The sequence below is a fragment of the Fringilla coelebs genome, assembly GCF_963513975.1.
Source record: "Fringilla coelebs genome assembly, chromosome: 8".
Lineage (NCBI taxonomy): Eukaryota > Metazoa > Chordata > Aves > Passeriformes > Fringillidae > Fringilla > Fringilla coelebs.
The window spans coordinates 34,360,290-34,387,424 of NC_140066.1; the positions used below are offsets into that span (position 1 = coordinate 34,360,290).

Sequence of the window (27,135 nt, forward strand, 5' to 3'; positions counted from 1 at the left end):
TAAAGTGTTTTCTGGTAAGCACAAACCCCCACAATTTGTAGCAATTAATCCAAACCCCAAGCTCAGTCAGTATTGGTAGCCAAGGGTGATAACATGAACATATTTCTTCAGCAGAACAACATCCATTCCTATTTTTCTGGCCTACAGCATTCCTGCTCACATTCTTCCATGAATTTGTATCTGACCTACATCCCACTCCACCCTCAAAGCTCAAGAGCTTCTCTGGACACCATGAAATGTCAGGGTTTGGCCACACTGAGCTTTCACATTGGATAAAGGAGTTTTTTCATTGCCTGCACTGAATTCTCACCTCAAAAGTGACCTTTTGGAGAAAACATTTAAAGACATCCAGCAGCAAAGGGTGTGAAAAGAGGGTTCTACCCTTCCCTGGGCCTGCTAAAATCCTGCTGAACCACTGATTACTGGAGACTCCTCCAGGGCAAAAAAAAGTTCCTTGTAAAAGATAAAGAAAACTGAAATTTCATATTAATATCAACAGACTTTGATCTAGCAATATATCTACCAAATGTTATTCCAGTATCACCCTCTAAATCTCTGTCTCCAAAATGATGTGGATTGTCAGAACTTCATACATAAATTTATAAGGGACCATCTTTAATTTCATGCAAATGACAGTCCTAAATGGCCCTAGTAAAATACTCATTGTCTTCTGCTCTCATAAATTTCAAACTTCTTTCAGTTTATCATGAACTCAGGAGATGAATCACATTCCAACTGTGATCATCACACACTTGGCCTTGCACCATGTTCCTGTGCTGAAATATGAAGTTCCAACCAAAAAAAAGAGTTGATATTCAGCAAAAGTTTTAGTTATGAAAATAAAATTCTCTATAGAGTTGGGAAATGAAATGTTTTAGCGTGGTCTAAATGGATCTCTTATCTGTGTGCTTGGGGACATGGGTTAGTGGTGGCCTTAATGGTTGGACTTGATGATCTTGGAGAACTTTCCAACTTTAATAATTCCATACTCAGTTAAAATAAATGATTATTTTGGAGTACCATACCCTGCATTTTGAATGATTTGTTAGCTTGAGGGTTGTGACCAGCAATCCCATTTTTGTTATTCCAGTCTCTACAATCCTTCACCAAAAAAAAAAATTACAGAGTTTTCCTGCAAAGTATTTTCTCAAATGAAAAAAATATTCTAGTGCCTTTATCCAGAAATGTCTCTACAGAACAGAAGAGCAAGAAGCCAAAGGATTTCCCAGCTCCACTCCTGCCCTCCTACAGATTTTCTGACCATATAGAGATAATAAATGTGGCTGAGTGGATCCTGTGGTGTGGTGTGAACTCACTGGAACCCAAACACGGCCATAATTTGGAAGATTCCTAACTAACAGCTGAGCCTTAATGAGTCCATTTCCATGCCAGTTATCTCTCAGGATTAAAAAAGGACCTTTCAGGTCACCCAGGACAACATTTTGGGTGTTGCAATGCACCCAGAGCTGGCTCATAGTTATAAATAGCTCAACCCAATTAGCACTTGGTCATTGACTACATTTAGGGGAAGCAATTCTCCATCTCAGCCACCTGCAAAGCCTTGGTGGCTTTAGGGACATGAATCACACCTGCCAAGGACCTCACAGCTCTTATTCTCCATCATTACAGAAATCCTGGTGAGGACTTTTAGGGCTGGGAGGGTCAGAAATGGAAGTGCTGCTGCTGCTGCTGCTGCTCAAGGCACTCAGTTGATTCACAAAACCCACAGCCTCAAATCTTTCCATAAAAACATCCCAGAGGCTGGCCTGGGAAGTCACCACCATGGAACTGGGAGCTGGAATTACTGCATGGATGGTTCACACATGAACACAAGGACTGAATTCCCCGAGGCCATGACAGTCAGAGGTGCCCTTGGAGGGGATGCACAGTAAAATACTGTGTAAAACACAGCCCAGGAGTTCTGACTGTGCCCAAAAATAAATGATTCATTTTCAAAAGGAGGCAGCAAACCAGTGGCAGAAATGGACAGGGCAGGGACACCTCATGGAACAGAATAAAGCCAAAGCAGACCAAATTCACCACTGAGACCATGAAAAGACCAAACAAACCATGACTAAGGAACCACAGGAAATGACCACAAGGGTGGACACACTCCTCTTTCTCATTTATTCGCAGACAGATTAAAAAATGAGACATTTCTTAACCATTGCTCAATGACTTTATCTAGAGTAAGGATGTTGTGGTCCTTCTGCATTAGGATTGCACCGCTCAAAATGTACTTGTGAGTGCAAATCTAAGATTCAGCCTTTAAAATCATTCTTTTAGGTTGATGACAGTTGTATCACATGAAGTCTCTGTGTCCTAGCAACAACATAACTCTTGCTAAACTCAGGCAATTGGAAAATCAGTCAAATTCAGACACAATTAAGATTAAATGTCATAACTGGCAATGTATGAAAAATACCAGGCCTTCCCAATTGAACATTTTTTTTTATTCTCCTCTCCATATCTTTTGCAATGATTCATGCAATGACATGAGTAATACATGGAAATATATGAGAATTGACTTTCACTAAAATATCTGAATATAGAACATTTGTTCTTCTCTAAGCATGTCTGGGTGCAGGTCCCATTCCCCTCTGAACCAAACACACACAGCTGATAAAAAGCACAAAAGTATCCAAGCTCCAAACTGGGCTAATTTTAGACTTAAATCACATCCTACACCTCTTCCTAAGACTCACATTTCCTAGTTTTTCCCTGACCAAATTTCAACCCAACACCATTGCCCAGTCTTTGTTCATTTGCCCCTGAAAGAGGGTAGATTTTAATTAGGGATGAGAAATAAATTCCTCCCAAGGAGGGTGGGCAGGCCCTGGCACAGGTTGCCCAGAGCACCTGTGGCTGCCCCTGGATCCTTGGAATTGTCTTTCCCTTTAGGGAATTCTGTCAGGAATGAAGCACACCAGTGGCTTTGTTTAACTCTCTTCTATGATGGATTTTTCAGTGGTTTTCCCTTTCCGTAAGTTTTGTAACAAAGGATCAATGTGGTCTCTCCCATTTCCACCTGTTGTCTTCCTCCCTGCTTACTCTTCTTCCAAAACATCTTTTTATTTAGAGAACAGAAAAAACTGACATGGAGAGGCCACAGGAATTGCTCATCACTGACCTGAACACAGCTTTGCAAATTGAGATGACCTTAAACAAGCAATGTATGCCCATGATCCAACCCATGCCTCCTGTACCATTTTTAGCCAGGAACGATCATATCACATCAGTTTCCTTATGCTTCTTTCCTGGCTTCATTTCCTGAAGGGAAAGATAGTTTCCCAATCTGTTCTTCTAATCCCAGCTGGGCACTCAACCTCATACCTGGTGTGCAACTGCCAGGGTTAAAGGAATGCTGGTTTAGCCCTGTCAATACTGTCAGTCACATCCCTGACATTCATCTTTTGCTCAGATTGAGATATTATCTTTATTTTTCCTTATCTCTGCATTCCAGTAATCCCTCTCTGATAAATTCTGATCTCAGAATCCCTACAGGAGTGAAAACCAGAGCAGGTTTCAGCATCCAGCTGGGTGTATAAGGATGTCCTGACTTCCAGGGCTCACCACAATCACTCTCATTTGCAGCAGCTCCTGTGCAACCTTGCTGGCCAAGGAAGGTTTTCCATGGAAGATTTCAATATGTGTGTGTGTCTTATCTCAGCTTTTCTCTGCCATCACATCCAGCTGTCCCTTGGACACCTCTCTGGGCAGCCCCTTCCAATGTCAAACCATCCTTTCAGGAAGAAATTCTTCCTGATGTCCAACCTGAGGCTCTGACCCAAGCCTGAGGCCACTTCCTCTCATCCTCTCATCCTGTCCCTGTCCCCTGGGAGCAGAGCCCGACCACACCACGCCACAACCTCTAATAAGAGGATTCTGTGGAAAGCAGCAAAAGAGGGATTTTTTTCCTAATTGTCTTAACAATGGTTCAGAAGAAACATAGGAAGACCTAGAAAATTCACCTCAGCTCATATGCAAATTCCAGCACTGGCAAAAGCCCTGGAGATGTGGTTTGCAGACACTACATGATCTTCCCTGCTCCCTCTGCTCTTGGATAAATTTTCACCCTGCTTGAACTGTGTAAAAAATATGCATAAAGAAGCAAAGGGGAACACTGGAGATGAGAAAAGCAGCCATGCTATGATTAAATATGAATGGTAATGCCAGAGCTTTGATGGAAGGAAGGCAGAAAAACCACTGCAATTAAGACCAGGAACACAAGACAAGGCATCCTCCTCTGCAGATTTCTGATATTGTGAGGAGAGTTTCCAAGGAGAAAGCTAATATCACTGTAATCCTTGCTTCTCCCAGTAAAGCATATATGTTTTTGCAGAACAGGATTCACTTCTGAAGCTGTACCAACAAGTAAATTATTCATAAGAGAAGAGATAAAAGACAGAACATTTCACAGAGTAAAATATTTAGACTCCCGTATCTCTGGCAGTGTGATCATACTTGTACTAACTGGGCAGACTGGGAATCAAAATGAAGCCCAATTAAGTGGTACAAACTATGCATATAAAATACATCAAGATGATAAAAATGACAGCTCTCCTGTACCTATGCTTCATCTTTCATGTTGAACCAGTTCAAGGAGAACCATTAATCAGTGCTCTAACGTTGTGCTACTTATCAATATGTGAGTGCAACACCTCAATAAAACAGGATGCTTAAAGGGCTGCTAAATGTATCAATATTCAATTACACAATGTTAATAAAGCCATTAAAAGAGAATTAACAAGGGTTTACTCAGGAAGTATCTCTGCCTGACATTAGGTGGCTCTTTAAACATTTTCTAAAGAAATACAGTAAAAAGCTATTAAAATATTTATGCAATGCTTGCATTAGTTCTGTTTAACTGGCACAGCAGCAATCATATCAGCAGTTTTAAATGCCCTGCTTCTCAGCACCACGATTATCCACTAGTTATGAGAGAGAAATAAATGCCCAGTCTTAGAATTTTAATGCTTTTCATTTCAAAGAAAAGATCTCCAAATCCTTCATTAAAGTTCAGAGCCTCACTAAAACTAGATGCTCCAACTCTCTGTTGAGGAACCAATATGTGTTATGCACCAAAACCTCTGAATAACAGGGAGAGACAACACTTGCACCTTATTCTTCCAGTGCTCGTGCCCCCAGCCCAGTGCCCCAGGGGCAGCATCAGGATCCCCCTAGAGAACCCCAGGGTGTTGGGGGCCAGCACTGAGTCACCAGCAGCAAAAAAGAGCCAGCAGCAAGTATGTATTTTTTTATAAGTAATGAATTACTAATTCATTAGGAGTGTGCTGCAGCAGGAGCTGGGCTAGAGAGTGCCACCAAGGCTCCTGCCTGTCCAGGTAGCACAGAGGAAAGTTGGGTTTTTGCCCCAAATCTTTGAGCTCAGGCCTCCCAGGCAAAGGCTTCCTGGAGATGTCTGAAAGGAAAGGCAGATTATTTCATTCCAAGAGATTGTGCTGCTGCAGCACTTCTGGGCTCGTGGCTCCTCCTCGATTCCCCAGTAACAAAAAGCCTCCCAGGACTTGTTAAATTAGCCAACGTAATGAAGTCCAATTCTGTGTTATTTGCACAGGGACTGGAAAAGATTTCGTGTTTCCATGTACATAAACAAAACCTGGCTCAGCACACCAGGGAATTAAGAGGTTTATAAAATATAAAAGACATTCACATTAATCTGTTAAACAATTCATTCTCTACCCTGCCTTTTCCTACTAAGTGAATTCATTACTTATAAAAAAAAAATATATATATTGCTGCTGGTTCTTTTTTGCTGGTGATGACTCAATGCTGGCCCCCAACACCCTGGGGTTCTCTAGGGGGACCCTGATGCTGCCCCTGGGGCACTGGGCTGGTGGTTCCAGCTCTGGAAGAAAAAGAAAGTGCAAGTGTTGTCTCTCCCCATTATTCAGAGGTTTTGGTGCACAACAATGCCAGCTGTGCTGCAGGAAGAAGGATTGCACCATTGATCTGAATTAAATTATTAGGAGGTGTGGGAATGAAACAGATGAATTCACATCTAGGAAAATCCAAAATAGAGCAGTTTCTCTGATGCTGCCCAGACAATGCTGAGTATTTTTCTTCCAGGAATTGCTAAGCTCAGGGAATTGGTTTTTTGCAGGACAGGTTGGGCAAATTTATCAACATAAACCCATCTTTAGACTGAGGCACCCACAACTCTTCCCAAGGACCTGCTACAGTTTTGATGGATACTCCTCTAAATTAGTAAAAAAATCCATATTCTTCTTTGGAAAACAACACAACTTACTATTTAACAAGATCAAACAGGTGCTACCAAGTAAAAATATCTTAACAAGAACTGGCTTTGTTTTCCTTTTAAAAAGCTCTCTGTATCAAATCACCAAGCCTCTGAGCTCCAAGGAAGTCAACTGCATGCCCTGCATTCATCCATTGTCCACATTATCCACGGAATCCTCTGGAAAGAGATTCATTTGCCACAATTTGCATCCACAAAATAAAGTGAGGAAGATTTTAATGATGATGCCAGCTCCTCTATGAACAAAAACTGTATTAATCCAATGCAGAAGCAAGTGAAAACAGCAGCTACTTGCTCCTGACTGCTTTGTTTTCAGAAGACACTAATAACTACCCAGTTCTCTAATAAAACAATTAAATCTTTCTAGCACATCCCCTCCTCTCCTCCCCAAGTATTTTTGTTTTAGAAGAGTTTATGTTGCAATCACTTCTACCTCAACACCACCACCCAGCTAATAATGTGATATTATTTATTTGTATTTGGTTGTTTTGGTTTTTTTTTTTTTTTTTTTTTGCTGCTTATGTAGGGGTAAGGGATGAAAAATTCATTTTTTCATTCCTTGTGTAGCAAGAATCCCTACTTTTTCCTAGATTAGATTTTTATTTGTCCAATGAAAAGCTATCAAAGGGGTCTGTGGAACTTGTTAACTGGTCTGTGGAACCTGTGGAACTGTTGTAGCTTCCAACAATCCAGTCTTCAAGTAGATGAGTTTTTAAATCTTGTCAAATTATACTACACCTCACCTAACAGGCACTTTATGGGAGATTTGCCCATTTTTCAGCCAAATTCAAGGGGTGTCATCACTCTTATTTTCATATTGATGGTAGAGTCATCTTTCATGCAGTGAGTGCAAGGGTGTCCCTTTCAAAGGCCAGACACATCCAGCACAGGAAACACTGCCCAGAGACAAATGTGGCCCCTGGATTTCTGAGTCACCCCAACACATTTATTAAGCACTGAGTTGTGCTTTTACAACTGGTCTCCATCAGGGATATTTCATCTGTTCCCAGAGCGTCATCCCTCCTAATGACTCATAATGCAGCCTCATTCCATTGAGCTTGATTTCACTGCCTCATCAGCCTCTTGTTCTCCAGGGGCAAAGCTGCTCTTTTCAGCAAGTTCAGCCCACAGAGAAGTGGCCATTAACTGCAGCTCCTCATTATGTAAGAATCAGCTAATCAAGAGTGACCAAGACATAGCTGATGTTGTGATTGAGGAGAGGGAGACATCTGCTTGGAATTATCCAGCCCGCTGTTTCAAAACTGATAAGGCATTTACTGCCTCGGTGTTCAATTAGAGCAGGAATAAATGGGTTTGGGGGGTGGGATGGGGAGTTTGCTTCTCCAATGGCTTGGGAGGGGGAGAGGGATGGAGGGCACAAAGTGCAAGCAAGGCCCAGTGCTGAGGAGAAAAGGCAGAAGCTGTCTGCAAACCACATCAGCACGAGGCACAGCTGACAGCTTCTAAGCTGCATTTGAGGGCCTGTGTGTAATGTAAAGAAAACTGTCATTTCCATGGTTTTCAGGCTAAGTGGAAAAAATATTTCTACTTCCATTTCCTAATTCCCATCCAGTTGTGTATTTTTTTCCTTTATCTGGTATCCTGAGTAAAAGTAACATTCAAATGTATCAAATTCATTTCTGATGTGAATGGGAAGCCATTCCCCTGAAGTCAGAGTGGGCTGTGTGTAAGGATTCCTGATTAATTTGGTGATGGAGCTTGCTTTTTTATTCCTAAATGCCATATGCAGCTTTTCTGAAGCCAAAAGTTTACGTGTTTTATTATCAGAGCACAGGAGATACATCTTCTTATTCTTTCTTTTTACAGGGAGAAAACTGTAATAAAACATGACCTTTTAATACATAATCTGTAACAGAATATGCTGGGCAGATAAAATATGTAACATGAGAAAGACTGCATTGAAACTGAGCCCTGACTGGGGCTGAAACTGAACATAACTCTTGTTTCCCTTAGGGAAAGGAAGAGCAGTAGATAGGAAGGGGACACTGAGCCTTTCCTGGACTGAGCAACACCAAGAGACTGCAAATACGTGGGGCAGATGAACAGGCAAGCTCTGCTCCTCTCCTGGGAGGACTGGGCAGCACAAATTGCCAGGAATAGTCCCATTCTGTGGGATCATTCCAGTGTTCTCAAATTCCCTTATTCCTACAAAAGGCACACTTTCACACACAGCCAGGCACTTTTCACAGCTACTTCAAATGAACAAGGAGCAGGTAGAAAGATAAAAGCAGAGGAATAAATTGGACCCATTTCTTGAAGGAATCTGTCTGGATTACTGAGGCCAGACATCAAAGAAGGGGGGAAAATAGCACCCTCTTGCCAAGCTTATGTTTCCATATATGTATTTCCTCCCCACTCTTCATATAGACTCTGCTTTTTGCATCAGCCCTCTTGGCTGATATCGCAACACTTTGCTGCTTTTCATCTTCAAAATGTGAACAAATTCATCCTCGAGGCTCTCAAAATGTGAACAGATTCATCCCTGAGGCTCTGCTGGGAGGAAATGAGAGAAATAAATGCGGGGATCCCTCCTCCCCTGCGGGGCTGTGGGAGGTGGGTTGGCTGGGACAGGCCACGAGCACCTCCCGGACCCTCATGCTCTGCAGGCAGGGATGGGTTTGGATTCCTCCAGCAGCACCTTCTGCCATCCTTGGAGCCCTGAGAAACTGCTCTGTCACTTGGAAAGGAACTGACATTTTCTGGAAAGAGTCTCAAATTCAGCGTCCAGCAAAGCGTCTGCTTTTCCTCTGAATTCAGCCCCATACACAGGAAAATCTTGTCCTCAAAAACCTTTCACCGGCCTTTTTCTCTCTTTCTTCCCTATTGTTTCTCTATTCTATCTTTTCCTTGCCCTTTTTTATTGTCTGAGGAGGCAGAAGTAGGTGCAGAGAGGCAGCTGTAGCAGCAGCAGCTCTGCAGACATGCCTGCAGCCTGAGTCACACACGCCGCGCTCGAGAAATGGAAAAGGAGCTCTTACATCAGGGATGTCGAATCAGATCCTGCCCAGAGAAACATCCAGGAATCACACTCTGCTGTGGACACACATTCACTCCCTTCCCCTGCTTTCCCTCCTCTTTCCATGGATTTTGTGGCAGAGGAGGACCCCGAGGTTTTCAGAGAGGGGTCTGTGCACTTTGGCCACGTTCCCTCCAGCCTGGCAGGAAAGAAATGCTTGAAATGCTGAAGGCTGCCCTACTGTGCCTATGGAAATTCATCCACACCTGGAAATCCCTCATAAGGGAGCCTGGAAATGGTGGGGGGGGGAGAGAAAATAAAGAAGAAAAAATGAAAGAAGAAAGAAAGAAATATAAAAGAGAGACAAGCTAGATGAACATTTAGGTGGGAGCTCTGGCACTCAGTTCCTGGCTGAGATCTTTAAAGGAAACTGAGGTATGAAATTCTATGAGAACAGCATGACCAGTGTCTCCTTGGCCCCTTAAAAAAATCCATACACTCAGTTTGTGATACAAATTACTTCTTCTAACCCTGCAGGGATGTAGTCTTAGAAGAACCACATCCCAGGACCTCAAAACACAAATCATGTGGGGATGTGATGTGAGGGGAAGGCCTTTATCTAAACTCCATGACTGCAGCATGGCAAAGCTGCCAAACCTCAGGATTTAAGCATGACTGTGACAATATTATCAGCGCTTTGCTTTTGGTTGGTTTGTTGGTTCTTTAAAAAACTTGTGGCAAAGCAGAAAAAACTTGAGGACATAAATCTCAAGTATTGGAATGAAAGACATGATAAAAAGAATCTTAACTCTTGCATCTTGCTTTTTGAATTTTTTTTCTGTTGTGATATCTCTTCCCAGTTTGTTCTGATATGGACACACATTGCCAGGTCTTCCTCTCCTGCTCCTATTATCTCCCTTCTGCTACACCCAACCTCCAGCTAAAATCCCAGGGGGCAAACTCAGGGAAGGGAAAATTCCATGAATCATAAAATCATGGAACGGTTTGGGTTGGAAGGGATCTTAAAGATCACCTCATTCCTCCCCTTGCCATGGCAGGGACACCTTCCCCTGTCCCAGCTGCTCCAGCCCCAGTGTCCAGCCTGGCCTTGGGCACTGCCAGGGATCCAGGGCCTGCCCACCCTCAGCTGTGCTTTTAAAACTTATTTAAGCCCTTCCTGTGGTTCTGAAGTGAGAAAACAATATCCACCAGCGTTTCTGAAAGTCAGGAGAACCCTCCTGGGTCTGGCCTGGTCTCTGTGCAGGCGTTGTGAGAAGGAGCTCCAACAGCCCGGGCCTGCCGGGGCGCTGGGGCTGCCGAGCAGAGCTCAGCATTTATCCCTCACTGCTCACTCCTGTCAGGAACAAATTAAAAAAAAACAAAACAAAACAAACCCAGCAGCCCAACAAGCAGAAGGATTCTGAAAGCTGCCCAAGGAGCAGATAGAAGTGCCCCTCTGTGAGGAGCCCTCGGAGGTTTGTGAGGCAGGGCTGGCTCCAGCCGGCCGCCGCCGTCCCTCCCTGCCAGCCTGCACAGGACACCGGCGCTCCCCGCCACCCGGGCTGCGCTACCAGCAGAGATCACCGGCTTTCCAGAAGGCTTTTATCTCCTGTTCCCCCACCCCCGTTGGGAATTTTCTCTCCTGGAGGATTGCACACTGCCTGTGCTCGCTGTCACGGCGCTGGGGCTGAGGGAGGGAACAACATTCCGGCTCCTTCCCCACAGCCAGCTCTCCTCCCCAGCTCTCTGCTGAGCCACGGCGAAGGGAAGCGCTGGAAACCTCACATTCTGCACACCAACGGGAGGTTAAAAACAGCTCAGAAAACATTGGAGTCTACTGCTGCAATGTATTCGCAGAGTGGAACCTAAAGCAGGCTGACTCTAAATTCAATTTATTAACAATTGCCTATTATTGATCTAGCTTTAATTGGAAGGGATAGCTCAGGACTGTTCTCACAGAGTGAAAAAGTAAAAACCCTTGGGTTCACTGGGCTCAAAGCTGCCAGCTGATGACACTCTAGAAACTCAGGAAAACACTTGTGCAGAGAAAGCAGCACCTGTCCCGCCCACCAGACTGATCTTGTTTGCTGTGTGAACGAGGTCTGTAGCTCTGCAGAACACACACAACTGTGTGTGAAACTTCCCATATCCCATTTTTCATGGAGAAAAGGGTTTGATCCCTCAGTCCTTCCCTCGTGGCCAGGCTGCAGGGTGGGGACAGGGCAGCCCTGACTCCCCTGACCCCAAGTGTGCCCCCAAAACCAGGGTTTGGGATGTGAGTAGGACACAGCCCTCTCTTCTCTCCAAGGGGAATTTGGCACAGCCCCATTTTCCTGCTCTTTTGTAGACACTGGAAGAGAAGATTGACCTTGACAGACTTTATGACAGCCACAAAAATGTCTCAGAATTTGTATTTCTGAGTCTTTTTATCCTCATGTTATATTTAGCATAGAAATATCTTCTTTCATTGTTCCTTTCTTTTGGGGTATTCGTGTAAGGAGTGGAACTCCTTATGGGGAACTCCTCATGTTTGTAGGGGTTGGAACTAGGTGACCTCTAAGGTCCCTTTCAACCCAACATTTCTAAGATTATAAGATAAAAAACAGACCAAGAAAGCATCAGTTTCTCTCCTGATAGGCCTGAACCCTTTCAGTCCAAAATGACATAGCTCTGACCACACAACTTTGACTGCCATTGCTAAAAAAACATAGAAGAAACCTTTGTTTCTCATGCCCATGCTAAATATTGCATTTTTAAACCATAAACCTCTGGGAAATACCTGTACCTTAAAGCCACAGACTGATCCCAATTAACTGTATCTCTGGTAGCTGAATTGCCATATTTTGGTGTGATTTCCACCACCTGACTGCCATGGTGCCATTGCAGATGGGGAAAAACTGCTCCTTCCAGGAAAGTGAAATGCTGCAGTACAGCTGCAGCTCCAGCACTTGCAGATAAACCAGGCTGAGGTCACAGTTTTTTGGCTAAGACACAGCACAGAATTATAATACCAAGTACATTCTGACAGGTCCCAGCTCTCTGTTTGGGGCTGGTTTGTTTAGATGTGTTTCTCTCTCTCTGTATTTCAAGCCATTGATTCTACAGAAGCATGTCAGTTCATTAACAAATCCTGTCAGCTATTTCCTTTGGCACTGGGAATGGGTTGTTTCCCATCTAAATTAACCCAGCTCCAATGTCACCTGCACACCAATCAGTGCTCCCATTCAGGGAGGTCAGGCACAAAAGTGGAGACAACGACTTCTTTTCTTTTAACCAAAAAGAGAAAACAAAACATTGCTGAACTCTGAAGCCTCACTGGAGCTGGTCATACCAGCACTGTGCATGAAGATGGCTACTGCCTGATTTCCAGGCCAGGGAATTCTGCTGGAGCCTCCTCAGTCCTGGGGAAAAGCTTTCAGAGTGACCTCCAACACATCCCAACCCACCCTGGGTACTGGGTCTCCATGAAGATGTGGAAAATGTGCAATCAGAGATGACCTAAATCTCTGGAGACCTCTGGGACCTTAAGGGATTTATAGGATAAGAGGGAGGCTTATACCGTGACCTGAGTTGGATTTTGTCTCCTGATAAAATGGAAGAATTTTTACAGAGGGAATAAAAGGCAGCAATGTAACCTCATATATTGCCTTTTTATATTGCTTTGTTAAGGCTGGGCTATAAACCTGACAAAAAGGAGCATAAAATGATGGGGAAATGAAGAGTGAACCCAGCTCCTCTAAAATATTCCAGCCTTTTCTTTCCATTGCCATGTTCCAATGGACAGTGCCAGTGGTCCACCAGCCACAACCACACAGGTGTCACCCTCACTGCTCCCTCTGCAAAGCTGGACAATGAAATCCTGGCAGAAGGAAACTGTCCAGGACACACCTGGGACGTTCTTGATGTCCTGGGGAAAAAGCCATCCTCCCTCCATACTCCCCCTCGTATGCCCTCAACCTATCTCAGCTTTTTATCCTTCTGTGACATCCCCAGCCTCAGGTACACACAGGAGTCAGCACTGGGAAAGTTCCCCAGCATCTGTTCACAGTTACGTTGCTCTGACATTCATAATTATGACCTTTGTCAGCAGATCATGTAAGCATGAAATTAACTTTGAAAATCAGCAATTCCGCTGACTTCACCTGGGTCACTCACGTGCTTAAAGTTAAAAGAACACTGAAGAGCTTTGCTGTGTACAGCCCTAGCCCTGAGAGAGTGCAAAATGTTTCCAGTCACAAACAAACAGCCAGTAGCCACAGACTGTTCCACTCTCCAGCTCAGATTTAATCTTACAGGAGCTCTGTTTCACTGACATAGCCATGAACTGCTTCCCTCTAAGACCCACATGCTGCAATCAACTTCCAAGGGATTTCTGAGTGCATACATTACTGTCCCTTGCACACCAGCAGAGCATCAGTATTACACATGTAATGCACCCCAGCCTGGCCAGCTGCTCCAAAAAGTGGTTTATTTTGCAGCTGATGGATGCTTTGCTGATTCTGGAAATCTCTCCATATGACAAGTGTTTCTAAAACATTTAAGGTACTACAGAGCTGAAGGTTCTCAAGAGTGCAATCATCTTTTGCAGCTAAATCATGGTGAGGAATGTACTTGCAACGTGAGCTTGCTCACAGGTTTTCTGCCTGTGACAAATTGAATCCAGCACAAATAATTCTGGGTTTGCAATTACAAATGGGCAGTGCCTGGAAATTAATCACCAAAGTATTTAATGAATATCCACAGAAGTAATCTCAACAGCTGCAAGCCATCCAGATTTCAAACCCTAGGCTGCCAAGTCAGGTACCAGTAACTCTTCCAGAAGTCACTCGGAACATCTTGCCCAGTACATATGAACACATTTTGATGGGTCTAAATATCAGAAAACACCAAACTGACATTCAGCATTTCCAGAGATAACAGATGGTTTCACACGTTGCTCCCCACTTGGGCTTGTCTAATGTATCTGAATCGTGTTTTGAAACATAACTCGAGGTTTGGAAAATCTCTAAGGTTTTCAATAAATGGAGTTTAATGTCAAGACTACTCAAAGCAGCTGTTCCTCCTAATCATGGAAAATCACATCCAGGTTTTTTTTGCATGACCCAATGCAGAAATTATGTAATTTAGGGGTCCCATGCACCTCCACCCCCACCATTCTCCAATGCTTTACATGAAACCACAGAAAGATAACAGTTTCATCTCAGAGTTTTCCGTGCTGCCATTTTTTACTCCAGACAAGGTGTTTGTGTTTCTCTCTCCACTCCTACCTCCAGCAGCTGAGTAATGGTTCAATGCTTGCATTTGAACTCCATGTTCCACACCAATATCATAAAGAGGGAGCAGGGGCTCATCTGCATCCTTGGAGATTCCCAAGACACAGGGATGGGAACGCTGCTCCCTTCCCCAGGTTTTTGAAGAGCTTTTCCCACCCCTGTAGTCCAGAACTCACAGGTCCAACCTGGCCTGCTGCCATCAGATGTTTGTTCTGCAGAAATACAGGCTCTCATTTCTCTCCTGGGCATTCTTTCCCACTCCATGCCCCTGCAGAGTCCCTGGAAGCAGCAGGATGCTCCTGCCCCATCACCTCCTGTGCCAGTGACAGCAAACCCAACACCAGCACTAAAGGCAGAAGAAACACAACCACAACTTCCACAGACAAGCACAAAGAACCTGGCACTGTTTTCTCTGGGAAGCACAGCCCAGTGCTGCAGACCAGTGCCTGGTGTGATTTACAGAAACCAAAATTGACCTACACATGCACACGCTGAGAAAACTTCTGAGTGGACTTGCAACACCCAGACCATAATCTCTTAGGAAAATCAAAGTCAGAAATTGTGAAGAAAAGAGCAAAATGATTTTGCAAGACCCTGACCATTTTTTTCCTGTGGTTTGGGATCTGTGAACTGCCTCGTGTGGGACAAATGCCAAACCAGACAAGGCTGATTGTTCCATTCCACAACACTGCCTCGAAGCTCCTGCTGGGATGAGGAACCTCGTGTTGTCAACACCACACACAGCTCTTCCAGAATGCAAACCTTCAGCTGGACACCCCACCAGACTAAAAAAAAACAATCCCAGTTTATCCCAACTGAAAAATAATAATTGATAAATCTATTTCTTCAGGAGCAGATCTCAACATCTCCAAATCCATGCAGTCACACAGACGCCTGTGGAGGTAATTTATTGCATTTTCCTGTCCTGCTTCTAAAAGGGGTGGAGATTGCATCTTACAATCTCCTAAATCTGACTTTATTACAGGTACAAGAGAGTTTGGTATGTTCAGCAAAGCCTGTATTAGCAGTTTTATGGGGTTTTTTTATGTTTTTATGTTCTTTTAATCGCTGACATGGAATGTAAATAGTTTCCTCAATTGCTGCATACTTCCCATTCCTGCAGGAAGGCACACCCTTCGACAAAGATCAAGAGAATATAAAGTGAAATCCCTGTTTACTAAAGGAATTAAATTCTCCTGTAGTTACAGGAACACAGCAACCTGTGCATGGGGGATCTACACACCCTTCAAGGACAGGCTTCCAACAGCTAAGGGGCATTAAAAATAACATAAAGGAAGCTCAAGATTTGGGCTCGATGTCGAATAATAAAGTGAACTGGAATTCATCACAGCTGGGTAACTTTGGGGTTCATCCAAATGACTGGGAATAAAAAGCATCTTGCACTGTTTTACTCCAGAGGACTAAAGAGGTGCCCCATGGTTTTCCATTGATGTTGTTCATCCCCAGCCTCCCCTGGACATTTGCTTTCACAAGCACATTCCTTCCTCCTAACACATCCAACTGCATCGCTCACGTCCACGCTCTCTCTATTAAACTGAGAAAAATACCTTTGTGGCTTTGATTCCCCAGCAGGGGAACCTACAGAACTCACAGATCCTTGGGAACTGTTATGAAAGGTTTTCCCTGGGTTGAGAGTGATCTTTGGCTTGCCTTTGACAAACTGCACATGGTTGTCCTGATCTGGATTCCCACCATATATCCTTGAGATTCTCTTAGGGGAAAGCAGAACTTGTCTACTTGCAGGGTAGACAAAGATTTTGATGACTTTTTCCATTTGTCATGGACTTCCAGAGCAGTGATTTCATTCTTGTATGGTTTTGGTTTTTAACAACTCTGCTCATGGGACCACATCTACAGCAGTCCCTGAACCCTCTCTGAAATCTCACGGACATGAGCAGGATTTGCCAAGAGCGCATGGAAAAAGGTGCACACAAACACAGGCTCAAGCCCAGTGTTGGTCCTGGGCTGCAGGAACAGCACAACCATCCCATCATCAGCCCCTTGCCAGCAAACCCAGAGAGCTCCATTTAGCATTCCAGCAGGGGTTAATCCCCAAGTCTTGACTCCTCATCCTGATGGACACTGCATGGAGCAGATCATGGGTGCAGACGGCATTAGGAGGGATCAGTCCTCCCCAAAAAATTCCAGAGACTGTAGGATATTCCAGATTGCTATAAATAAAAGGCCTTACCACAGGAAAGGAGGACAAATCCAAAAGAAATACACAGGAAACCCTGAGAGGCAACATGTCCATTTTCATCCCCACATAAATGCACACAACCATAGAGATTCTTGCTCTATCAGCAATGCACAAATGCCCATAAACCAAACTGGAACAAAACTCTCTTGTTAGGGGACTCTTTATAGGGGACCAGTAGCAAAACTGGCCCCAGGTTAATTTTAAACCATTAATTTTAAAATTACAACCCTCCTTCAAGAGTACAAAGTGACCATGCAGCAGGGTACTTACTCATTCCTCTCCAGATCAATGACCAGATGTTTATTTTCAGCTTGAATTACAAACTGCAGCAGTGCTGGGTGGTTCTGAAAAAAGAAGACAGAGTTGGCTGAGTCCAAACCCAGAGCCCATCATCCTGCACCCTGCTCTGCCAGGGAAATGGACACATCATGGAATATAAGGAAGGTTTGGCTTGGAAGGGGTTTTAAGAACCATTTAGTTCTCATGGGCAGGGACATTGTCCCTCAGCACCCTCACAGAGAACAATTCCTTCCCTATATCCGAGATGTATTTCAAATTTTTAAGATGTATTTCAAGGTTTTCATAAGGCATAATTAAGCTTCATCTTAGAAGAAGTGGTGTTGCAGAATTAAGGGCATAGAAAATCCTGAGTTGAAAGGGACACATAAGGATTGTCAAGTGCAGAAAATGTGAAATATCAATAAAAATATGGTCAACAGTATTACCAAGTATCTCTGTGACAACAACAGACAAAGTATTTATGCATATACAAAATTTAAGAGAACTTTCTAAACAAAACACCAGCAACAGAGCCCACAGAAATCCCAGTTGCACTCCAGCATGGATCAGGACATCTGGATTGCATTTTCAAGGACCATCATGACTGCATGCAATCTTCAGACTGCCTTGCCCCTGGTTATAAAACCCCAGTTGTTTTTCATCCCAAGCATCCAAAGGTAAACCCAATCATTTCTGGGTGAGCTGTGAGAGGGGACCTGGAGCAGTGGACGCCTAAAGACTTGCAGGAAGGGGCAATGCACCTACACAGGCTCTGCAAACTGCACTCCCAAGGAGAAAGCACAGTTTGCAATATGCTGGCTACTCTTGATCCAAAAGACTCAGCTCAAATATATTTTAAAACTGTTTACATTTAACTTACATTTCATTAAACAAACTCACTGGATTGCACGACAGCATTTCCTTGTTTGAAATTCCAACAGTAGCTCCATAAATCAGCTGTTCCCTTGTACACTCAAGATGCTTTTCTGGAGATTTGTGTCAGCCAATTGCAGCTAGAATCGTTTTAGGATTCTAGTGTTTAATTGATTTATTGAGAAATGTGTCTGAATTTGTGATTGCTGCAGCAGAGCCCCAGTGGAGCCTCTGTGACAGACAGAGCATCCTTGGAACGCAGTGATTTTCAAATTGTTTGAAAAATTAGAGATGTTTGTTAAAAAGCAAAATTATTGGGAGGCTGTCACAGACTAAACAAAATTGTTCAAATGAGAAATAGCTGAGAACTCCCCAGTGCTCTGAGGCTTTATTGGGCCCAGGCTGGAGTGAGATACCATTGCTCCATCCAAAGTGTCCTGCTCGTGAGAATCCAAACGTGCTTTCTCAGCAACAGCATTGAAATTCTGCATCTCTGTGAACTCTGCAGAAACCAGATCCCACCAGAATGCTAAATAAATGCTTCAGACTATCCTTGGCACTCAGCAAACACATGGGAGTCATTTATTGGCATGAATATTTAGAAGCAGTGTTGATTATGACTTCAATATTAGTGCATTGCTTCCAAAACCCGTGAGATCTACAGAATATGGAGTTTTGAGAGAGCAAACCACAATTAATTACAATATAACACAGTAAATAATTAAGATATTGCAGTGGCACAAATGGATTCTTTTCAGCTGAAGGCCCTCTTAATATGGAAATGACAACTATGTTTATTCATGAGTTCACAGTGGTACTTATTTGACAGTCAATGGATGTTGGTAAAGTTGCAAAGTTAAAAAAGCAGCTGCAGAATAGAACAGGCTGTTACAAGACAAAATCATCTCTCAGAGAATTCCTAAAGCTGAAACTTCTTCTCACGGAGCACAATAATGGCCCCAGTTATGGATGCTGCATTGCTGTGCACAACACCCAGGTTCAGAATCTTGCTTCACCATCAATTTTTCTTTCAAACAAATGGCTCATTTCCTTCTTTTCCATCTGCGAGGAGATGAGACTATATTTTTTCTTAGTCTGACTGGAATTCATAAGCACAAATACAGCAAAAATTACCCACTGCACAGGTGTTAGGGTGACTGCAAACAGAAACACTTGAAATTATAAATTTCTAATGGTAAAGAAAAAATGAGACTCTTTCACAAAGGGCATTTGAGGTTTGTGTTTTGGTTTTTTCCTCCTCTTTTTTTAATCCATACTCCTGTGAAATCAGATTTTCTTTTGTTGGGGCTTTTTTTTTGGTTTTTTCTTGTAGGGGCTGTGGAGTTTTTCCTTAAGTTTTTGAACATTTTTGCCCCAACCCCCCAAAAGTTCATTTTAAATCCCATGGAGCACTGTCATACCCTCCCCTTACAATCAATATTTTCAAAACTGAGTCACAGGGTGAGATGGAAGTGACTATAAATACAGACATTAGAGCACAGCTTTATATTTTCCACAGAGAATAATGAAAAAAGCACCTTGTGAGGGTACAGAGCCTCCTGCTCAGAATGTTTGAGAGCCACTTGTTCTACGTCCTCCTTCAGAACCACAAACATAATTTCTATGCTGGTGCCACAACTTATTCCCACATTGATCCCTTTAAAATTACTGACTTGGAAGCCAAGTGGACATGATGAGAGTGGCATTATTTAAACCATAATGAAGAATTTTTTAGGGTTCTAGTTTCTTTTCTCCACAGACTAAAGTTTTCTACTTCTCTCCTAAAACTGCAGTTTGCTTTTTCCTTTTTGGTAATTTTTTTTTTTTTGTGGCATAAGAGAAGATTTCATCAGTGCACACAAGTTTTCTCTGATATCCTAAGAGGCCAAACTTCAGGATGACTGAAGTAGGAATCTCCATAACATTCCCCTCTTATTTCAAAGATTTGCATCCAAAATCTGCATCAAATTGTATTAAAAAAAACCAGGAAAAGCACTCCCCTCCTCATTTGCTTCTTCCTTGCTTGGAGCTGAGGGATTTTGGTCTGAATGGATGTTAGAAAAACTCACTATCCTGAAGGAAATTAGTGAAACATTACGTCAAGGTCAAGCAAGAATTCTCACTGAGAAAGCAGATTAAAAAAATAATAAATCAGCACTTGATTAACTAGAAGATGAAGGGACAGCAAACTACTTCTGAGTCAGAAAAGTTCTGTTGTAAAACTACTTTAACTAGTACATGTTTCATAAGTATTATTTCTTTTTCCCTCTTTAAATCACATTGATCCTCACTGAGAAAGAGAAAAGGAAGGACAGTTTAGGGATTAAGGGCTTCCCCTGTGAACGTGGGGGTGGTGTTTGGAATACTGTCTAATGATGATATCTAGCCACAAAATAACCCATTTGTATTCCTGAAACACTTGTGGAGAAGATACATTTGGAGAAGATTTGTTCACCTTGGTGGGATGCCCCTTGTGAAATTTGAATGCAAAGGATTTGTCACTGAGCAAAATCTTAATTATTGCTGGATCCCCCTTTCATTTGGGCTGTGATCCCACTGCAGGGCTGTGAGCTTTTCCCTACTGGAACTGGGAGAGAAAACTCCAAGTAATTTCTTATTACATTTGAAAAGCAGAAAACTGATGGAATGGAGAGCCCTAACACACCTGTTTTTGCAGCTCCCTCTCTATAAAAATAAAGGATTTTATTGGATTGAGAGGCACGTGTGTGAGTTAGATCAGCACACACAACTTTAAATAAATGCTAGCAATTATATAATAGAAATAAAGGGAAATATCTACAGATAAGGAAAAGAGTGAAAATGAACTCCAAGCAGCAGCATTAATTCATTTGGAAACAGAAATGCATTTTCAGCTGTATCCAGTGTCTAAATCCACTGTTTGAGGATAGAGATCAGCACGAGAAAGAGAACCAAAAGGGGTCATTTTGCTTCTCTGGTTTCCAAGTTTTAAATTATATCCTGACAGGGCCAGACTGAAATAGGCAGGTTTGTTTAATCCAGCAAAGTGGTTTCCAGGCCCTCCAGAGCTGGTATTAACTTTGCTAAAGCCAGCCCTGCAACAGACCCAGCTTTGCCTGGGCCCAAGGTGACCTTGGCCCATGCAGTGCTGAAATGGGTAAAAATTGCTAAGACAGAAAGGAAAAAAATGATAATTAAGAGGAGAATTATGGCTTGCAATTAGCTGTATGCCATGTGGCTCCTGACATTCCACAGGGAGCTAAATAAAATCCCTCCCCTCACAGGGGGTCACATTTCATAATTACCTGCATGGCCTTCATTTGAGGACAGGAAAACTACATGGACTCAAACCAAAGACTGGATGGACAAAGGATTCTATCCAGGGGTCACCTGGGAGCATTTTTTCATCCACAGTTTTAAACTGTGCTAAAAACACATTTGTTTGCTGTCTGAGCAAGGCTCACTTTGGAGAGAGCCCCCCTGGAGCAGGGAGGCCAGCTCTGGGGCAGGACATGGACATGGAGCTGCTGGAGAAGGTCCTGATCATCTCCACCAAGGAGATGAGGCAGATGGAGCCAGGCTGGGAGAGCTGGGGGTGCTCACCTGGAGAAGGCTCCAGGGAGAGCTCAGAGCCCTTCCCAGAGCATAAAGGTGCTCCAGGAGAGCTGGAGAGGGACTGGGGACAAGGCATGGAGGGACACTGTGGGAATCAGAAAAACAGAAACTCCCACAGCACTGAAGGGTTTGATCTGCAGCCTTGGGAGAAGCTTGGACTGATGTAAAAATACAATACACAGATATTAAGCAGAAAAACCATAAACTCATATTTCTGCAGTTGTCAGTAAGAATATGCCTGAAGTGAGTGAGAAACTGCACTGCTAAGGTGGTGAAGGGTTTCTCATGTAGGGGTGGGGCTGTATGGAATAGGCTGAGAGTTTGGAAGTTATAACAGAAGCAGATGTGTGCCTGTGAGACAGACCCCATTGGACAAAAGGATCCAGAGTGCAGCAGAAGTGAGTAAAGGTGATGGGTCAGAAAAGCAAAACAAACCCTGTGGAACTGTCCATTGGGTTAGAAAGTTCTAGATTGCCTTGTAACAAAGAACTTGGGACTGCTCTTGAGCTATGGCTGAATGCCTGCTCCTCTGAAATCTCACAGCCTCTGAGACTGATGTTTGTCTGAGCAAGGAATCCTTCTTAGCCTGAAAACAGTCCCACCGCTGCATTTCTTGAGGTGACAATGACAGGACAGGACACAGGGAACGCCTTCCACTGCCAGAGGGCAGGGATGGATGGGGTTTCGGGGAGAAAAACCTTCCCTGTGAAGGTGCTGAGGCCCTGGCACAGGGTGCCCAGAGCAGCTGTGGCTGCCCCTGGATCCCTGGCAGTGCCCAAGGCCAGGCTGGACAGGGCTGGGAGCACCTGGGACAGGGGAGGTGTCCCTGCCATGGCAGGGGTGGATTGCACTAGATGACCTTTAGATGACCTTTAAGGTCCCCATCTGACCTTTAACGTCCCTTTCAACCCAAACCTTCCTGTGTCTCCATGATCCCATGTTCTTTCTCCTCTATGCTCTTAAAACCAGAAATTCCAGCACAAAAAATAAAGGTTGTGAGCTCGCTATCTCCTAAACATGGCTCTGGAAATTAAGGACCTTTGAGATTCATCAGGTAGTCACGTTCCACACACATACAGGTTTTTTCTTGCATTACCACCAGGAATTAGAAACTGCATAACTGGGGAAAGAGCCCATTCTTTCCAGCAGGGAAAAATTCCATGCCATTTTTTGCTATCTATATGAAAATACCTTTTATTTCCCTCGTTTATCACCCACTGACGTTCTGCATTAGTGCTAAAAGGTGTATTTACAGAACCAGATCTTTGGGCTGATATTATTCCTCTACTATCTATAAGACACAAAAAAGGGAGAAGCTGGGAAATCTATAAGCAATAAAGTCACTCAGGGAATCTTACCATGGAAACTGGAACTCAATCCAACAAATGCAAGCTGTCTACAAAATATATACATTTAAGATAATTACAACCTGCAACAAATGCTGTAAATTGTATGCAATGCTTTTAAATCCATAAATATTTCCTGGTTTTCTTTTGGCTTCAGTTTAGAAGTGAGCACAAAGTGCAACGTTTTCTGCAAACACCTCCAAGACTAAGCAATATTTCATGTGCAGGACATGAAAAGCATAAACATTTAATTCTTATGGTTTTGCAGGTTCCTGGGGGCAGCAAATTCAGCTGTGCTTTGCCTGCTCTCAGATGAGAATGATGTATCCCTGTGGCTGCTTATAATGAGCACCAACTAAGAGAACAGAGCCTTTTGCAGTTGTTTTTTTATTTTCTTTAATGGCTTAGCAAAGACTCCCAAGCCTTAACAAATTGGCTGAGCCAGTCCAATAATGTAGGAAACAAAAGAACTTGCAAGTTTGTCCCCAATTTTATTTTAAAGTGATTATTTGACAGCAGAATGATCAGATTTTTGCTTTCTTCCTGGCTGTACAGAGAGATGCAAGATTCCTCTATCTGGAGGATACAATAGCTAAATTTGGGTTTTTTAATTTTTTTTTTTTTGTCCTTTTTTTCTTAACTCCTATAGCAAATTGCAACTGCAGCTTGGAGATAGTGAGGCTTTTCCACCCTCTCCTTTTCCTGCTCCCCATCCTGCCATATTAGAAATCAATGGAAGATATATATATATAATTTATATATATTTTTAAAACCTTCTTCCCCACACGATGAGGCAGCACCCATGGTTCTAAATCAACTTTTCTGCTCCATCCCTGGCTTCCTTACAGCAATCATGGAATGGTTTCAGTTGGAAGGAACCTCTAAAGATGATCCAGTCCAATCCCCCTGCAATGAGCAGGAAAACCTTCCACCAGCTGGCAGAAAACCCCACCATGGAGCTCATGGGATGCAGATAAAATAGGAGCACTTGGGAACAACCCTAATTTGGGAAACTTCTCTTCATAATGAAAAGCACTTTCAATTAAAATGAAAAATCTCAATATTTCTGTGTGCTGCCTCTGCAGTAGTGCCAGTGCCAGCCTCTGCCCATCAGGTTGTTTGGCAGCATCTGCTGAAGGCCCTGTGAATCTCCATGTCTGTGTTTAAATTCCCAGCTCCTTGCTCACTATTGGTGCCCCAGGATCCCTATCCAGAGTTAAAAATCCAAGCAAACAAAGCTCAAGAAAGAGGAAACCCAGAAGTTCATTGTGCCAGACCAAAATCAATAAAATTACACAGCTCCAGCTCCCCATTTCCTGCTTTCCATGCAGGAATACAAAGCTAATGACTGCTCCTGGAAAGGGAAAACATGCTTACAACTTAGCTACATTCTTTCTGTGAGCTATTCCTGATTTACATTTTTTTAAAAATCAAAGGATAACCAGGCTAAAACATGTTTAAAATGTCATAACACCAAGCAGCAAATATTTTAGGAGCAGATCCAAAATAACTGGTTTGATGTTTGAAAGAAATCTGCACCTTGTCAGGCTGAGTTATGTTGTGAATTTATTCAGTATCAATGAAAAGTCAGGCATAAAACCTGAATTCAGCCTTTACACCATATTTTCATTATCAAGCACTGAGGTTACACTAAAATATATTAAGGTGCATTTGACCAGCTAAAAAGGGATTAGCAGAAAAGGTTCAGCTTTATGCTTTAAAAAACAAAGTAAAAGAAATTCTTTTTTTTTAATTGCATCTAAGCAGTGCAAATAGAGCAGCCTTGGTTTGTACAGCTCTCCAATTATCCTCTGAAATATGTCAGTTAAAACCAGGTCAAAATCAGTATTCCCCTTTTCAGTACAAACCTTGCAACAACAAAAAAAAATGTTTGAAAGATTTTCAAAAACAAGCTGTGAGAGAACAAACATGGGTGAATTATGAAAAGGGGAGCTGGTGCTGCCAGCACTTTGAAAGAGCTGATGGGGAGCGAGCTCTGGGATCCTCCAGTGTGGGAATCCTTAAAATCAGAGGGTTTTGGGAAAGCTGCAAAAGGCAGGCCTCAGAGACAGAACTGTGAGTGGAACTGAGCAGTAGCCATGAGATAGGTCAGCAGAAAAATTATATGAGAAGTAGAAAAGCAAGGACAAACAGAACAATGGTCTGTGTATTAAGGCTTGTCTAGAATCACTCCCTAAGCTGCAGAAAAGTTCATCTAGTGAGATATTAGGAAGTTCTAAGCTTAATAATGGAGCTCTGTGCATTGTGTTTGAAGGCTCACAAGCAGGTGTTGTATTGGAAATGAGCAGGCATTGTTTAACCAAAGGTACGTGTGCTTACAGCGGTTGGATGGAACTCCTGTCAGTGTGCTTTTGCTTTGTGTGATATTGGTCAAAAAACTTATAAAGTAAGCTGTAACATTAGGTTCTTGGTCTGCTGCCTTAGATGTGAGCTGATGGCATCTTCCCATCGTCATAACCATGTAATAAGACTGATGCTAAAAAATAAAACAACTCAAGGCACGTTCCCAGCAGTCCCATCCTATTCGTGATTTGTACACAGACCCCGGCCGGCAATCCTCCAGCTCAGGATGTGGGCTGGGAGAGGGATGAGAGCTGGAACACAAAGCAGCCAGGGGAGGCAGGGGAGCCTTTCCTGAACCTTTGCAGCAGCCTGGCTGCAAAGCAGCCCAGGGCAGCCTTTGGTGTGGATTTACTGCCCTTCCCTGAGTGCCTGGTGATGAGCCTGCATCTGGGAGAGGGGATTCCTTGGATTCACAGGCCACAAAAAAAGGGAAGAAAGGAAAATGCAACAGCATATGGTTTTGACTGAATGGAAATGACTGCACTGAAGTGTGAACTTGATTTTGTAGTAAGAACAAGCAATAAAAATAATAATAAAATACGTGTGCTTTTAGCCAGCCCTCATTTACTGCAGCGTATCCCAAACACATCTCTGTCAAGGGTCATTTCCACAAAGCTATCCATGATCCCCAAATTTGCTCATCCAGGTACTGAAGTGACTCCATGGAGTGCAGGACCTCCCATCCAGCCCAGCAGGACCAGCAGCTGGATCTCAGCTTGGAAGCAGGTCAAGGGCAGCAGAGCTGTTGAATCCCAGCCTGAAGGAAGGGTGTGTTTGCTATCCCATCCCATTCCCTAAACTGGCCAGAGCCCTGCCTGTCCTCTGACACCCTGAGGGGGTGGCCAGGAGCTTGACTGATTGAGCCAATAGAGATTGGAGTTTTTGAAAGATCTGGAAAAAAAAAAAAATAGAGGGGAGGAAAATAGTGAAACAACTCATTGAAGAGTCTAGTTAAAAAATGGGCTAAAAAATGAATCGCCCCCTATATTTCTTTTCCTTATTGTACTCACAGAATCACAGTTTGGGTTGGGTGGAAAAGGAACTTAAAGCTCACCCAGTACCACCCCTGCTATGGAGGGACACCTTCACTATCCCAGGCTGCTCCAAGTCCCAATGTCCAACCTGGCCTTGGACATTCCAGGGATGTTGCCCCAAAAGCTTTAAGTGGAAGTACCCTATAAGTTTCTGGGGGAGTGTCTAGATGGCCTTCTATTCAGAAAATGCAACTGGACACCACACAGCCTTAGAGATTTGAGAAACTCACGGCAGCTCCTGCTCATGGCAGCTTTTACTGTCACCTCTGCACCAAGATGGGTCACTCTGTTAGAGAGATATTTAACACCTGAAAATTTCAAGCCTGGCTTCAGACGTTTTTTTCCTTGCCTCAAAAGCAGCCCAGGAGCTGGCCCAGGAATGAAAGAACCTGGAACTGGCTGAAAGGAGAGGCACAGTCATTACCCAGTATTTACACTTCACGTATGAATCACAACTGTTCCTGTGCTATCAAACAGATGGGAGCAGAAAGCACCTCTTGGTTGGAATCCATTATGTGCTGCTTAAACAATGCTTGGTGCGAGGCTGTGCAAAGAAAACAAACATGCCTGGGCTGGAGAAAATTGTCACAAGACACAAGTTAATAGTGCTGGCAGGCAGGAAGCAATTCACTGGGGCTGGGCTGCCTTAGTTATGGAGCAGAGCTCGCTGCAGACGCCCTTTGCAATTTGGGTAATTGGAATGGGAGTGAGCAGCTGTTGGTATTTGCCAGTTTGAAATGGACGTGGACTCCTTTGAGCACGGCGCAGAGCAAATGTAGTGGATCTCCTTTGGGTTGCTCCTGTCTGGAAAAGTAAAATTCCTCCTCTTTGTCAGGGCACTGGGGGCTGTGACCTCCTTTTAGCAGAAGTTTGATTACAACATCACATTTTCCC

At 43.4% G+C, this 27,135-nt stretch overlaps 1 protein-coding gene across 1 annotated transcript in view; it reads right to left on the reverse strand.

Annotated features, from left to right (window-relative positions):
• Positions 1-27,135, reverse strand: part of ADAM12 (ADAM metallopeptidase domain 12) — a gene marked incomplete at both ends in the record, with an annotated part of 193,657 nt that overhangs the window by 113,853 nt on the left and 52,669 nt on the right. Inside the window, one exon of the mRNA XM_084210182.1 lies at positions 17,022-17,095. Within this exon, the coding sequence (XP_084066308.1) occupies positions 17,022-17,095 (74 nt within the window). The remainder of the gene's footprint in view (positions 1-17,021; positions 17,096-27,135) is intronic.